At 38.3% G+C, this 12,841-nt stretch overlaps 3 protein-coding genes and 1 non-coding gene across 6 annotated transcripts; 2 read left to right on the forward strand and 2 right to left on the reverse strand.

Annotated features, from left to right (window-relative positions):
- The first annotated feature begins 135 nt into the window (after positions 1-135).
- LOC109545388 (zinc finger and BTB domain-containing protein 8A) lies at positions 136-5,466 on the forward strand. 3 transcript variants are annotated; one of them, XM_019916053.2, is made up of 10 exons: positions 136-430; positions 2,501-2,683; positions 3,360-3,536; positions 3,602-3,788; positions 3,850-4,048; positions 4,113-4,299; positions 4,351-4,561; positions 4,618-4,671; positions 4,757-4,926; positions 5,177-5,466. In XM_019916053.2, exons 1-10 carry the CDS (start codon positions 392-394, stop codon positions 5,414-5,416), a joined length of 1,647 nt encoding a protein of 548 aa, XP_019771612.2. In that variant the 5' UTR covers positions 136-391; the 3' UTR covers positions 5,417-5,466. The 3 variants fall into 3 exon arrangements, with proteins under 3 accessions (XP_019771612.2, XP_019771613.2, XP_048520160.1); XM_019916054.2 differs by lacking the exon at positions 136-430 and adding an exon at positions 846-1,517; XM_048664203.1 differs by lacking the exon at positions 136-430 and adding an exon at positions 1,588-2,050.
- A 180-nt stretch (positions 5,467-5,646) lies between these two features.
- LOC109545299 (cAMP-regulated phosphoprotein 19) lies at positions 5,647-6,853 on the forward strand. The gene is made up of 3 exons (XM_019915900.2): positions 5,647-5,847; positions 5,979-6,163; positions 6,306-6,853. Exons 2-3 carry the CDS (start codon positions 5,986-5,988, stop codon positions 6,527-6,529), a joined length of 402 nt encoding a protein of 133 aa, XP_019771459.1. The 5' UTR covers positions 5,647-5,847; positions 5,979-5,985; the 3' UTR covers positions 6,530-6,853.
- A 57-nt stretch (positions 6,854-6,910) lies between these two features.
- LOC109545297 lies at positions 6,911-11,426 on the reverse strand. Its single transcript, XM_019915896.2, has 17 exons — positions 11,038-11,426; positions 10,876-10,944; positions 10,686-10,819; positions 10,399-10,632; positions 10,209-10,337; positions 9,984-10,155; positions 9,751-9,932; positions 9,559-9,683; positions 9,266-9,487; positions 9,037-9,211; positions 8,767-8,937; positions 8,505-8,679; positions 8,158-8,431; positions 7,647-7,965; positions 7,458-7,586; positions 7,241-7,399; positions 6,911-7,181 (listed from the first exon to the last, which is right to left on the reverse strand). Exons 1-17 carry the CDS (start codon positions 11,204-11,206, stop codon positions 7,143-7,145), a joined length of 2,877 nt encoding a protein of 958 aa, XP_019771455.1. The 5' UTR covers positions 11,207-11,426; the 3' UTR covers positions 6,911-7,142.
- A 594-nt stretch (positions 11,427-12,020) lies between these two features.
- Trnaf-gaa lies at positions 12,021-12,093 on the reverse strand. The gene has a single exon. It is a non-coding gene; the product is annotated as a tRNA-Phe (tRNA).
- Between the last annotated feature and the right edge of the window lie 748 nt (positions 12,094-12,841).

Below are 12,841 nucleotides of genomic sequence, written 5' to 3' on the forward strand. Positions count from 1 at the left end.
ACGTCCCTGCCCGCTAGCAGGAGCGTAGCGATAAATAAGCTCAACCATCCGAGAGTATGGGTGCATTTATGTGGCCCAAAAATAATTTTTGGGGGCCAATTTAAAAGAAAATCGTTGGAAAAGCCCCTGATTTGAATCAATAATTAAGAGGCTTTTATTGAGCGATTTTCCTGTGTTTTCGTTTCATTGTTGAAATTTTTTTTTCACAAAATCTTGGGGGATCCTACATTAGATGAAGGTGCGTTGTGAGTGCCGGAAACTAAAATCCCTTAACTAAGTTGGATTCATTCAAGTAATAAACGCGACAAGTACGGATCTGCCTTGTGCTGAAGAAGTTTCAAAGTTTATTTATATTTCGTTAATTTCTTGAGATATTTACGCATATTTTACCATGGCATACAGCTTAGTTTTGTGCTGTTCTGCAAGTAATGTGAGTAATGAAATTCACCATGTTTTCTAGGTTTTTCACACAATTTTTTCTAGAAAAATGACTGAAAAAATAGTTTTTTTAAAATGTTGTCTCGTTGATCTATTTTTAGATTTTGTAGGGGGTCGAAGCCGCTCCAAGGCGGCGTCCACGTTTGTATTGATTTTGTCGCAACATGCGCCCCCTTCGAAATGCGTTAAATTCCCGCGTCCTCGAATTTAGGGTGAAAACGGAGGGTCGATGAAGGGGTCGCGCCAGACCTAAATTACACGTTTTTTTCCTGACGAAGTCTGAAAATTTTTCACATTGCCAAGGAAAGTGGGGAATAATTAAAGCATTTAACAGTAAAACTGACCCACAAATAAACAGCCAGTCAAGCAAGGAAAGGAATTAAGTTAATTGGAAATAAAATTAAATTTCCTGCGAAAGATGTTGAGCTTTGGGACTTTGTCTCACACAACATCAACAAACCAATCAAAAATGTATACATTCAGTGTTTAAAATTATCCGATTGGCCACTTAAACCAGACACACTCTGTAGATAAAAAAAACTCCGTTAAGTTAAAGTCGGCGTCAGCGCCTGCACGAGACAATATTTCATTAAACCAAAACCACTTGCGTTTTTAATCAGGGCAACAATCAATCAATAACCCTGCAACTTAAGATCATCCCGCACCGGAAAATCTGTGCTGATTGAAACAGATTAACACAAGCAAATAACTAAACATTGTTTAAACAAATCCTGTTGGATTGGCAGGGAAACGAACCAAAAACCGTTAGGAAAATCTCGAATAAATTGTATTTTCCCATCCGCGCGCCCTGTACGCCACTGGTTGAGCGACCCTCAACCCCCACACGAGACCCACCTAAATTAATTCCAGAGGGTATTTTCGGCCTTTTCAGGAGGGGGCAGGCAAATCGATGGCGCGCATTGCCCCCCTCTGTTAAGGGCTCTTCTCTAAGGGTCAGTCCATACCTAACCATACTGAAGAAGCAACCCACATGTAGAAGAGTTTCGTGATCTGTGCCCACATGTGAACTGCTTTTCAAATAAACCAGTGAATGTTTATTGGGAGTTATTAAATCTGAGGTAAGCACCGATGTTTAGTATGGAAAGAACTCCGATGAGGGCTTTAAAAATTCTTTTTCGAACGCATGGTGCTTTAATATTGCTACTTGGTTGTTTCGAGTGGTGCTCATAACCCAAAAAATGCATTTTCAAAATGTTACAGGGTGTTCCAAAAAGTCAGATATTAATGCATAGGTGCAAGAGTTGGTATGGTTATCAAACGGCTCAAAGCGCCCCGGAAGGCAGTGTCGATTAAGAATGGTAATCGCGCAAAAACGGCTTAAATTAAGACAAAATGTTGCATTCTCGCCATAAAATTGTAAATACTTTGAGCGATTTTAGCTTTTTCTTTGGATTCCTAAACAGGTCGACAACAGCTTTAGCAACAGGTTCATATGGTAGAGTCTTTAAACAGTCGATAATATAATGTAGACTGTACTTATAAAGGGGAAAGTGTGTATTGTAAGGCTCGAAACTGCACAAACATTCCAATTGTCGAGTCAAAAGTGGCCATGTGGAGTGCTTGACCAAGCCATAGCAAATTTATGTATAGTGTAAGTGAAGAACTCGCACTTGAATTGAAATATTGAAACAGCAATAAAGTCAATAATTTCCATTTGAGAGCTTCGATTTTTAATTGCAAAAAATCGCAAAAAAACATCCAAATTCACCCAATTCTTTGCCTCAACTCTCAACCAACTGATTGTGAAAGAAGTTCTGTCTATGGGTCAACTTGCGACAATATTAAGGATCCAATTGCAACTAGTGCCGTTTTGGAGCGACAAGCTAAATAAGAAAAAAAAAGACTCTGGATAAGAACCTATTAACCGAAAATTGTATTTACACTTTGACACCTTGAATCTCGGAAACTATTAACTTTCGAATAAGACAAATTTGCCTAAAAGGCAACATTTTCACCTAAACAATTTTGTTGTCACATTAGTTTGAGAACCACCTTTCAGCATTTTCGTTTTAGGCCCAATAAACTTGTATGTTATTTGCAGATGAAGTCGCCACAATCGAAGCCAGTTCGGCTGCTACAAGAAAAATTTCAGGAAAATTTAGAAAGTATGCTAAAAGTCCTGCTAAAAGACGAAGTGTTGAGTGACATCACGATTCATTGCAACGATGGTTTTGTTCGAGCTCATCGAGTTGTGTTAGCCGCCTTCAGTTCGTATTTTAAAAAGGTAATTATCATTTATTTCGCGGCGTTTCTCTGAATGTTCTTCTGAATATGGTTCCGAATTGCTCGCGAGGAACAAACATCCAGAATGATCAACAAATAGTGTCATTTTTACCAAAAATAAAAATGCCCAAAACCGCATAGCAACACTCTTTCGACTCTTTCTAATCGAAGATATGAGAAGCTTTGCAAGAATTGTCCAAATTTTTGTATAATTTTTAACCAGGTAGTTAATCTCTTCTTCTATATCTTTCGGAAAGCGTCCTCTCACGGCCAAAGAATCGATCGAAAAAACGAGTGTTTGACCGGTAAAGTTACAGCAAACAAAGAGCTTTTTAATGCTATACCATTTGCTTATTTTGTTTAAACCAATCCGGAGAAATCAATAAATTTGTCAACCAGCAGTTCGCCATCCCCCGCCACTTTATCTGACCAGCTACAGCAAAAAAACCGTAACCAAATTTGCGTGAAATTTTCTATGGAATAAACTGCATATATTTTCAAAATCGCGTTTCTTCATCCCAAAAAAAATTGTTTAAAAATTGTAAAATATCCTCCGAGCGCCAAATATGAATATGATTGCTAACGATTGAGAAGAATGTTAGATTGATGGTCGTTGCTTACGTATTATTCCTGCCATTGAACAATCATCCAACTAGAGGAAATTACATGAATTGCAGGTTTTCCAAGAGCATCCAGAGCATCAAGTGGCCTACATTCTGCATGGAATCAATGTGGAGCAGCTTAAAAGCCTAGTGGAACTCATATATAGTGGAAGCACGGAAATCCCTTCAGATAAAACGGGGGCTTTATGCGATATAGCTGAAGAATTCGGAATAAAACCCATTATTGATGAAGTCAGTCAAAACCTTCCAGTTCCGAACCAGTTCCATTTTATCCAACGATCTAATTTGCATTTCAGAATGACAAAAACTTGTCAGGCACGCCGTCTCGAGATACAAGATTTAGAGGACAAAAGCGGGTGGCTGTGGACTTTGAAAACGCATCTTTAGAGAATCCTGATGGCAGCACTAATTTAACAGCCGTCCAAATCAAGAACGAACCAATAGTCAGCCCTGAATCGGAGACGCCGAGCAACAAGATGCCAGGTGAACTACCGGAATAAGTCTTCAATGTTAATCTTGAACAGAAAACGAAATCCTATTTCAGAAAACTTCGTCATTCCATCCGCCAACTGTTATCCAGCTTCAGCTCCAAGTCCAAACTGTGCCCGTTTAGCGACCAACTTATCCATGTCAGAGTCGAATGGGTTCTCCATCAGCAGCCTCCCCTTAAATGCAGAAGCCAGACGAAAAAGCAACTGGGCTTTGAAGCAAAGGAAGTACAAGTGCACTCTGTGTTCGTCAAGGTAGCAACCAAATCTACTGAAAGCGTTAGCAATAACACCATCCGCAATTAATTGATGATTTTAGTTTCAAAAGAGCATCGCACTTGAGTCGACACCAATTGGTCCACACAGGGGAACGCCCATTTGCATGCGACCAATGCGATAAAGCATTTTCCCGACATGATAAGTTGAAGAACCATATCCGGAAAACTCATTCTCTGGACTATCCGGAAAACATTTCGGATTCCGTGCCGGAGGAAAAGGAAGTTTATGTAAGATGTTCTCCAAAAGGTGCCCAGTTCCGTAAATAAAACTGCTTTCAGACTATGGGGCATGTCAGGATGAACGTGCCGCACTCCGAAACGTCGGAGGAACTCACTCGGGTTACCCGCGAAGATCTTTTGGTTCACATGACTAAAAGTGAACAATATTTTGAACCTGAAACCACTGCAACGGATGAGCCCGTCCTTCCAGTTTCGCTACCTAACACTCCTCCAAAAAAAGGTAGAGGGAGGCCTAGGAAATACCCGCCAGGTAGAATTAAGTCGAAGGATTCTTTTGAATAATTTTTCTCCACCGCTTGGTTTCAGTTACTGTGCCTTTAATCAAACGCCCCCGAGGACGACCACGCCTAAACCCAGACGGTAAATATCATTTTTTAGTTCTCAATTTTAATTACTTTTTTTAAGTCGACTTTTCCGTACTTTATGCCATTTTCCTGTTGACTAGACCGCGCAGGGCTACGCTTTAAACGTCGCAGAGAGGACGAATCACCAGAGCGTCCTGACCAAGAAAAACCTACCAATCAGCAGCGGGAAAACTACGATCTTACTAACATGCCTTTTGGTGACCTAGATTATCTTACCAAAAGAGTTACCATGACACCAAATCCCGAAAAAGTCAGTAAAAGCTTTAGTATTTCCAAAAAATTTACCTATAACTACTGTTCCATATGGACCGTTGGTGTGGTTTCTCTTTCTAATAGACACACAATGGTAAAGCTTCCTTGTTCCACCCATTCATCATTTATTTGAATTGTCTCTTTCTAATGCACTTGCTGTAGAAGACTGCCTTGTTCCACTCATACATCAGAAGACGTGAAAACCTCATTACTGTTTTAAATCTATGTGTTTGCATTTCTGTCTGCAGTTTGAAGAAACGAATTCTTCAGACCAACCATATATTGAGCCGCTGATTGAAATCGAGTGTGGCCAGGGGAGTTCAAAGCAGATAAGGGAGGAGGAGGAGGAGGAAGACACAGTATTGCATCATCATACAGCAGGAGCCTTTCTGCAGAACATCGGCCTCTTGGAGACCAGCGTCGTCTCGAAAATGGAAATAGGCGAAACCACAATATCAGTTAGCAAAACTGAATCGATCTCAAAATAATGTGAAACATTTTAATTTATATATTATGTTATTAAACTGTATGATATAAATGGTTTTTCAAAAAAAAATTACTGGGTAATACTGTGTCTTAAGACACTTGTGTGTGTGCCGCTGTATCAATACAGCACGCCGTATCGGTGTCGCTGTGTGCACCTGAAAATCCCGGTTTTACCCAGGCCTAACCGCACCTCTTTGACTGCGTCATACAGTACGACAGTGCGAGTCGTTGCAGGCCAGATATCCGAGCATACCCCTGACCTGTCACATCAACCGCTTTTTACATCAATTGTCACACAAACATCAAAATAGATATCACAAAGCCCCCAGTTTTAAGTAATTTTTCTAGTTTCTTTTAAAATCTCCAACGGCTCTATCCACAGCCTTAATTCCCCAGTAAATATCGGGCTCAACACGCATTCACATCCCATCTGGTAAGCATTTAGCTCTAGACTTAGATGGGGTTTTCCAAATGTTTTCTGCCCCCAAAATTCGGATTGTAAACGTTTTCTAACAACACAGTTTCCAAGAGAAATTTGTGGGTTTAACCGGTGTGCTATTCCAGAAATACAATGGATTGTGAACCCATTGATCAGCCTCAGGAATCTGGACCGTCCCAGCCAGATGTAACCCCACACGAATTAGAAAAGATCGAAGAAGCGAAGCTCAAAGCCAAGTACCCTTCAATGCCTGGAGGGCCTGCTCGAGTTGGTGGCCATTCGGCGTTCTTACAGAAACGATTGGCTAAAGGTAGTATGTACCTAGTCTTTTATTTACTTCCAAACACTTTCCAACGTAAACTGGTACTAACCAGTGCGTTGTATGCTTTGCAACCCGGTCTGTTTGATGTGTTAAATTAGAGGTCTGCTCAATGGAATATCTGAAATTTCAGGTCAGAAATTCTTTGACTCTGGTGATTATCAAATGGCCAAGCAGAAGATGGGAGGAGTGAACAAGCCCCCGTTAAAAGTTCCAGGACCTATATTTCCAACAGGTGATGCGATCCCAACACCTGAAACAGTACCAACAAGAAAAACTTCTCTTGCCCAACCCTCTAAACTAGCTCAAAGTGTGACGACGGCTTCAACAGCAAATACTGCCTCAAATCCCCCCTAGAAATAAAGCCTTTAGAAGCATGTGTGATAAAGTAAATTGTCTATTTTCATTCGTTGATAATAGAGGATCTTTGGCAATTATAATTCATGTAACAAGCAATGAAGCTAATAAGATTTTTCGCATCTCACTTTTTTTTCGTATGACAACCAGAAGTTCTCTTTTGCCATTTTAATGCTTTTAGTTGTAATTAGTTACGCAAATTTTCCAATGCACAATAAAGTGTATTGAACACGTTACTGGCGCAGTTCATTTCATGTTACATAATTTCTCATTTTCCAGGACGCTGTAAATATGACTGTTTATTAAAATTTACAGTTAATCGAATTGTTCTTTAGAATAGCCCGATTTTTTCCATTCCAAGGAAACAGAAAAACTCCACAATTATTTGTACTATATTTATTAACAGTGAAAAACAACGGCTGATAAAATAGATCCATGTGTGAACTGCTTAATTATATACAGATAATTTAAATCAATGAAATGGAATTACAATAGCTCAATTTTGTATTCAAAGTTCAATTCAGTCAGTTACCTGAAAATAAATACAATCAGTTGTTTGTAGATAGCTGAATTGGGTTCAATTGGGGCATGGTTCTCAATCACGATATTTACGTTAAGGGCCTGTTAGTTCTTCCTGGGACACATCGATTTCCTAAAATAGTCCCAATCCTTTAATAAATCTCAAACAATTATTAAAACAAGCAAACTAACCTGCTCCGGTTTTTGTGTTTTCGCCGAGCTTTTCCGATCGATGGTAATTTGCTGCTTTTCCACTTCTCTTATGATACCTTCGTTATCGATATAATATTCCCCAGCTACTTCTCGGGGATTTTCTTCAGGTTCATTGCCTATTATCTCTGTTTCTGTGTCCTGAAAATAAAAAAAGTTTCGATTTGAATAAATTAGTAACAGGTAGTAAGTAAGCTACCTCTTGGTCATGTTCACCCTCTTGTAATTCTGGTGATTCAGTTTCGTCTTTCACAATAGAAAAATTCAGTGCGTTGATCAAGCCGTCGTCAGTTGATCCCGCAAATCGATATAGGCCCCATATCCAAAGCTATGAAGAAATAAAAGTATTCACATTATGCTATTTTTGAGCTTGCTTCTTGAATCTTACTTGACTTTCCATGCACTTGATGTATCCCAAAACCTTTTGAAAGAATTGGTGTATATTGATCATAGGATGAATTTCAATATAATTCCACGCTCTTAGTATCGCTTTCTTCTGATTACTGCTGTTGTCTTTGCCAAATGTTTGTTTGAGCGGGGATTGAAAAGTCTCGCTTAGGAATGTATCCAATTCTATCAACTTTTCAATAGTGGTAATGGCGGATATTCGATTTTTCTGCTTGGGCGATTTACTTCTGGTCAGCATTAGCAAATCTCGAAGTTTCTTGAAAGGGCCTACCATGTTTTCATTAATTCTGTTTTCTAATCTAAAACATTTTTTTTAGAAAACACCGCACATCCACAAACTGTTGCATTACACATTTACAAATCTATGTCTCATTTGTGCCATTTCATGACCAGCAGAAATATTAAGGCATTTCAAAAGAAAGGTAGTGGAAACCATCGGCAAATTCTGCAAATGGACTGACGTGTTGTAAGTGACTTAACTATTAATTTACCTGTGCACACAGAAAAACTCTGGTGTAACTTTGATAATCCATTCATCTCGAACATGTCGGAATAATTCACTGGTTAAGTGGTCCAGGTCTAACTCCCTGGCATGGAACTCAATATTACTGAAGCCGTCTAAAATAGTGTTCACTGGCAAAAGAGGCAACATGAGAATCATGTTGTATATGCTGCGGAAGTTGGCGTTAAGTTCTAATTCTCTTGCCAAATTGAGTGAGCAAATTTTCTTGTAAATGTTCTGGATGAAATAGAACATCGATCCACCTAAACACGAATATAGAAATAAAGAAAAATATTATTAAACTGCATTCCTGTTTATAGTAATAATAAATCTTACCTATACTCGATTCTTCATAGACGATACAAAGCGCATAGTAAAGATTGGCTTCATAATCGGATATAATTTCCTGCGGTTTCAACTGTGGCGCCAAGTTCTCATGAACGAAGCTAAATATCTTCATGTACAAGTCCTTAGACTTCATATTGACCAAGGAAAATAGGATGGGGTAATACTGAAATTTTGCACGCACTTGTAGAAACTCTAAATTTAGACTTAGAAAAACTCAAAGGCAGCTGACAAATTCTAGTTTAATACTTACGCATCCTGGTTCCACCCAAAGCAACACAGTTATTAATGTGAATGGAAATCCTTCCGATTCTATGAAAAATGATGAGTCTACATACATAATGTTACTATGCGAATACTTTTTTATTACGTCTTGATTAGCGAATACAAGAGCCTTGCCTCCATCTTCTGTACTCAGTCTCTCCTACAAAAACCCCATTACATGAAGTAGCTGACTTCCATTATTAAGAGAACCTATTTTAAGTAACGTAATCAAGTTCCAAATAGGGGTCATGTTGCTTACCTGATAAAATTGAACATGTTTTGTATTAAAATGGAGCATTTTGAATTCATCGTTTTCTATATTATTGAATAACTCGTCGAATGACGGTACAGACTTAGTACCACGCAAAGGGGGTTGCTTACATATTTGTCCAATTACATTCCTCAGCGGTAAGAATTTCTGAATGGTTGAATCACTATAAACAATACTTTTGATTGCTTGCGATTGGTCCACCTTACACAGTACTCACATTTTGCAAAAATCGTCATAAAGAACTCGGAAATTAAAGTACTTGTCCCGCATCATCTTATCATACAAGATAGCGAAAAACATTTGTTGTTTCTTTGCAATAGTGGTTAGATTTCGGTGATTGTGTGGTGTGACTACCTCTATTGAGGGTAAATACTCTGAAGAATCATCCTTGTACTGTTCCGCAAATGCAGGACAATCGAATAAAATGCAACGCAATTGTCTACAATTGAAGACAAATAAGTTTTTAATTTAATTGATGCTCAAATCTTGCTTTTGATATTAGTTACATACCTTACATTACCTTTAGTTAATCGAAACTCGTACAAGTATTCATCACTCAGAATGAATTGGGAGTCGAAGGCATACCGAAAAATTTTGCAGGGAAATTGGCCTAAAGGCGAACTAAATTGATTTGCCTGAAAGGAAACCGGTCTTAAAATCTTGTGGAAAAATTGCCTCTTTACATATATCCTAGATAGTTACCACTTCAACGCCTGCTTCAGTATCTATTCGGCTTTTTTTAGACACACTGTTGTTATTACCCGGCGTATCAATACTTCTTTTAACTGAATGGTTTTTAGTGCTTTCCACGCATTTAATAGCAACGGGTTTTTTTTGAGCTTCCTGCTGGTCAGCTGCATTGTCGCGATCATCGTCTACCAGCTCTAAAAATTCCAAATGAAATTTGGCGACTTTAATTTTACCCGCATTTCCACCTATGATGATGTCTTCAATATATTCCGCCTCCTTTTCCGATGATGCTAAACCTATATTATCTTCATTGAGATCGTTGCTTGATTCAATACCATCTGCAATCTTATCATCCGAATTTATGACACTTGGGTTGCTTTTTCCTGTTGGTGCAGGGTCTTCGCTTCCTTCCAAAACCTTTGGAAGAATCCAGTGAGGTTGCTATAAAGGGTATAAAGAGAGAAATTTACCTTTAGAAGTTCTTCATTGTCAGTCTGGCTTTTCTTTTTAGTTTGATTACTTTGGGAGGTTTTCGGTTTTAAGCCGTTTGAGGCTTTGCTGACTATTTGGCCATTTGTATTGTCCTTGCTCACTTTCTCCTGAAAACAATCAAATAACGTGCAAAGTGTGGCTAGTTTGTGTGATTTAAATTGAGGGTACCTTGCTTCCCTTGTCTTTCTCATAGTCAGACAATCTTTCCTCATAGAGGTACATGGTATCTGAACTATCACTATCAGTGTGAGGAGTGATTGAAGGGTGGTTATTTTGTTGCAATAAAATCTGGCGTTGTTTCAAATCCATACGTATGCAGTTTGTATGAAAAGATAGATATTCCTTTAGGAAGATGCGACATTCTACGCATACCAGCTTTGAAAGATTATCGCTAGGCAAAACCTAAAAAGTGCTTGTAAGTGGGTAAGATCAGAGTGCTTTAAGCGAAAGTGTACCTTCAAGGGATGCAAACAGATAGATATAGCTTGTGCTATAGTGTGTTTTGCGTCCAATTTACTGAATATCCTTTCAGTAACGTTCGATGATTCGGTCATGCACAATCGGCACACTTTTTTAGACGTATGTCGAACTGAAAATATATTAATTACATATGAAATAATACTAATATTCAGTTGAACTTGCTACCTGGAATTGAGGCAAAATCTCCACTGCTGTGGTTGGGATGTGGCGACTTAATTCTAGTGAAGGGCTGACCTAGAGCACGGAAAAAACGTATGTAGTTTGGGATCATAGGGACCATTAAAACTAGTGCTTCTGTGTGTTAGGTATATGGGCAGAAATAAATACCGTTTTCTCCAAAATGATCCATACAAACAAAGCTTTTACGGTCGGGCGTTAAGTGTTCCAGCCTCAAGGCAAGTAGCCAACTCTTCCGCACTTCCCCATTCTTTGGAAATAAGACACCAACATTGTTATTGCACTCGGGCACGAAGCACTTAGACTGTTTGTCTTCCATAGCGTCATAAATTCATAACCATTCCAGAGCGATCTGCCAACACTGAGACATGGGGCTTTCGCGATAAATTAACGGGTGCACACTACTGATTAAATTGTTATGGCTAAATTAATTGATAGTTTTCCCCGAATAAATGTGGTAAACGTAGAAATGTATACAAAATAATAGGTTAGTTGCTGTCGCTTTGCGAACGCTTGGCATTTGATTTGACTGAAACTTAGTGCTGTGTTGTCAAGTGCTGCCAGAAAAACCGAAATTGGCTGCGCTTCATAGGCGTGGTTGGATAATAGAGGGTGTGCCGAGAGAATATTTAAGAATTATCAACTTTTTGTGCATTTAAAAATTAAATTGAAACTATAAAGACTTAACGTCAAAAATACACCGTTGTATTATCCTAGATTAATTGTAATCTAGATAGAATCAGGTCTAGATCTCCTCTCTTTGTAATCACTTTCTATCATCCGTTAATGCAATTTTTTTTTCAAATGATAACGAAACACCATTTATCATATGGAAATTAATATTTGTGTGTCCAGTGGGCGGAGGGTAAATGTTCAAAGCAGAAACTGCACTTTGTTGAAATGTAAGCGATTGGGTTAATCAAGTATCAACTACAACCAATGAGTGATAATCGGGGTATGCTGATAGCCAATAGGAGACACTGATTTTGCGGTTTGATTTTTAATATGTAGCCGTTTTCTTAAGGCCCCCAAAGTGGTGTTTTCTTAGGAAAATAAAAATATGATTGGAATGAAATCACCTTCTTGTTAATATTGGAATTAAAGATAACAATTTACAAATAGATAAAAAGTTTTGCCGAAACCAGGGATCGAACCAGGGACCTTTAGATCTTCAGTCTAACGCTCTCCCAACTGAGCTATTTCGGCACATATCTGGAAGTCAAGCGTATTGGTAGAAAATCGCCTGACGCCTGAACTATTGGAGAATCAAATGAAGAAAATGGGAAATTTTCAACATCCCCAGATTCTTCATCGTGATGGTCTCAAATCGAAGGCCAGACGTATTTTGATTCTTTTCGTACTTAAAAAATATTATTTTTTATTTAGTAAAGTAAATTTAAGACTAATTCTAGTGTAAAATTGAACTTTTTTCAACTTAATTCGGAGAAATTTTGGCCAATAACAAAACTGTTAACCGTTGTGTTCTTCTAAAATAAACTTTAGTAAGTAACGATTAGTAAGTTTTCTGCAATTTTTTTTTATCAAAACCTTAGTTTGGGAGAAAAGAAAATAAAATGTGAAAATAGACTGAAATCCTAAGACTGAGCCCCATAAAGTTTAGGAAAAACATTTTTGAATTTGGAAGAAAAGGGAATAGCTGCTTTTCTATACGGTGGCATCTCTTCTACTGAGAAGCTTGCCAATAACGACCATTTTTCGTATGTTGCAGCTTTGAAAATATTACCATCGGCTACCTCTAGAAATGCTGAACATTTGTAACTTCGAAATTCCCAAATTCTCCTTGCAACTTAATAGGTATAAATTCCTAAGACCGTGGTAACTTTCACTAGAGTCTGTTTTCACACTGTGATCTGAAATATCTGTTTTCAGATCCTGTGCCTGTGTTTATGGCTTCATAACAACATCCTGCTAAGAGCTTTGGCGTTGCGATGTA

The sequence above is a fragment of the Dendroctonus ponderosae genome, unplaced genomic scaffold, assembly GCF_020466585.1.
Source record: "Dendroctonus ponderosae isolate FM_Combo_2020 unplaced genomic scaffold, Dpon_F_20191213v2 Dpon_F_20191213_2, whole genome shotgun sequence".
Classification (NCBI taxonomy): domain Eukaryota; kingdom Metazoa; phylum Arthropoda; class Insecta; order Coleoptera; family Curculionidae; genus Dendroctonus; species Dendroctonus ponderosae.

Excerpts from the sequence above, each read along its gene's own strand:
- LOC109545299 (XM_019915900.2), top strand. The coding sequence starts at position 5,986 with ATGGATTGTGAACCCATTGATCAGCCTCAGGAATCTGGACCGTCCCAG. Across the intron at positions 6,164-6,305 it reads ACAGAAACGATTGGCTAAAG|GTCAGAAATTCTTTGACTCT; the intron begins GTAGTATGTACC and ends CTGAAATTTCAG.
- LOC109545388 (XM_019916053.2), top strand. The coding sequence starts at position 392 with ATGGCATACAGCTTAGTTTTGTGCTGTTCTGCAAGTAAT. Across the intron at positions 4,562-4,617 it reads GCCTAGGAAATACCCGCCAG|TTACTGTGCCTTTAATCAAA; the intron begins GTAGAATTAAGT and ends GCTTGGTTTCAG. Across the intron at positions 4,927-5,176 it reads TGACACCAAATCCCGAAAAA|TTTGAAGAAACGAATTCTTC; the intron begins GTCAGTAAAAGC and ends TTCTGTCTGCAG.
- LOC109545297 (XM_019915896.2), bottom strand. The coding sequence starts at position 11,206 with ATGGAAGACAAACAGTCTAAGTGCTTCGTGCCCGAGTGCAATAACAAT. Across the intron at positions 10,633-10,685 it reads TCTGTTTGCATCCCTTGAAG|GTTTTGCCTAGCGATAATCT; the intron begins GTACACTTTCGC and ends AGCACTTTTTAG. Across the intron at positions 9,933-9,983 it reads TATTGAAGACATCATCATAG|AGCTGGTAGACGATGATCGC; the intron begins GTGGAAATGCGG and ends TGGAATTTTTAG.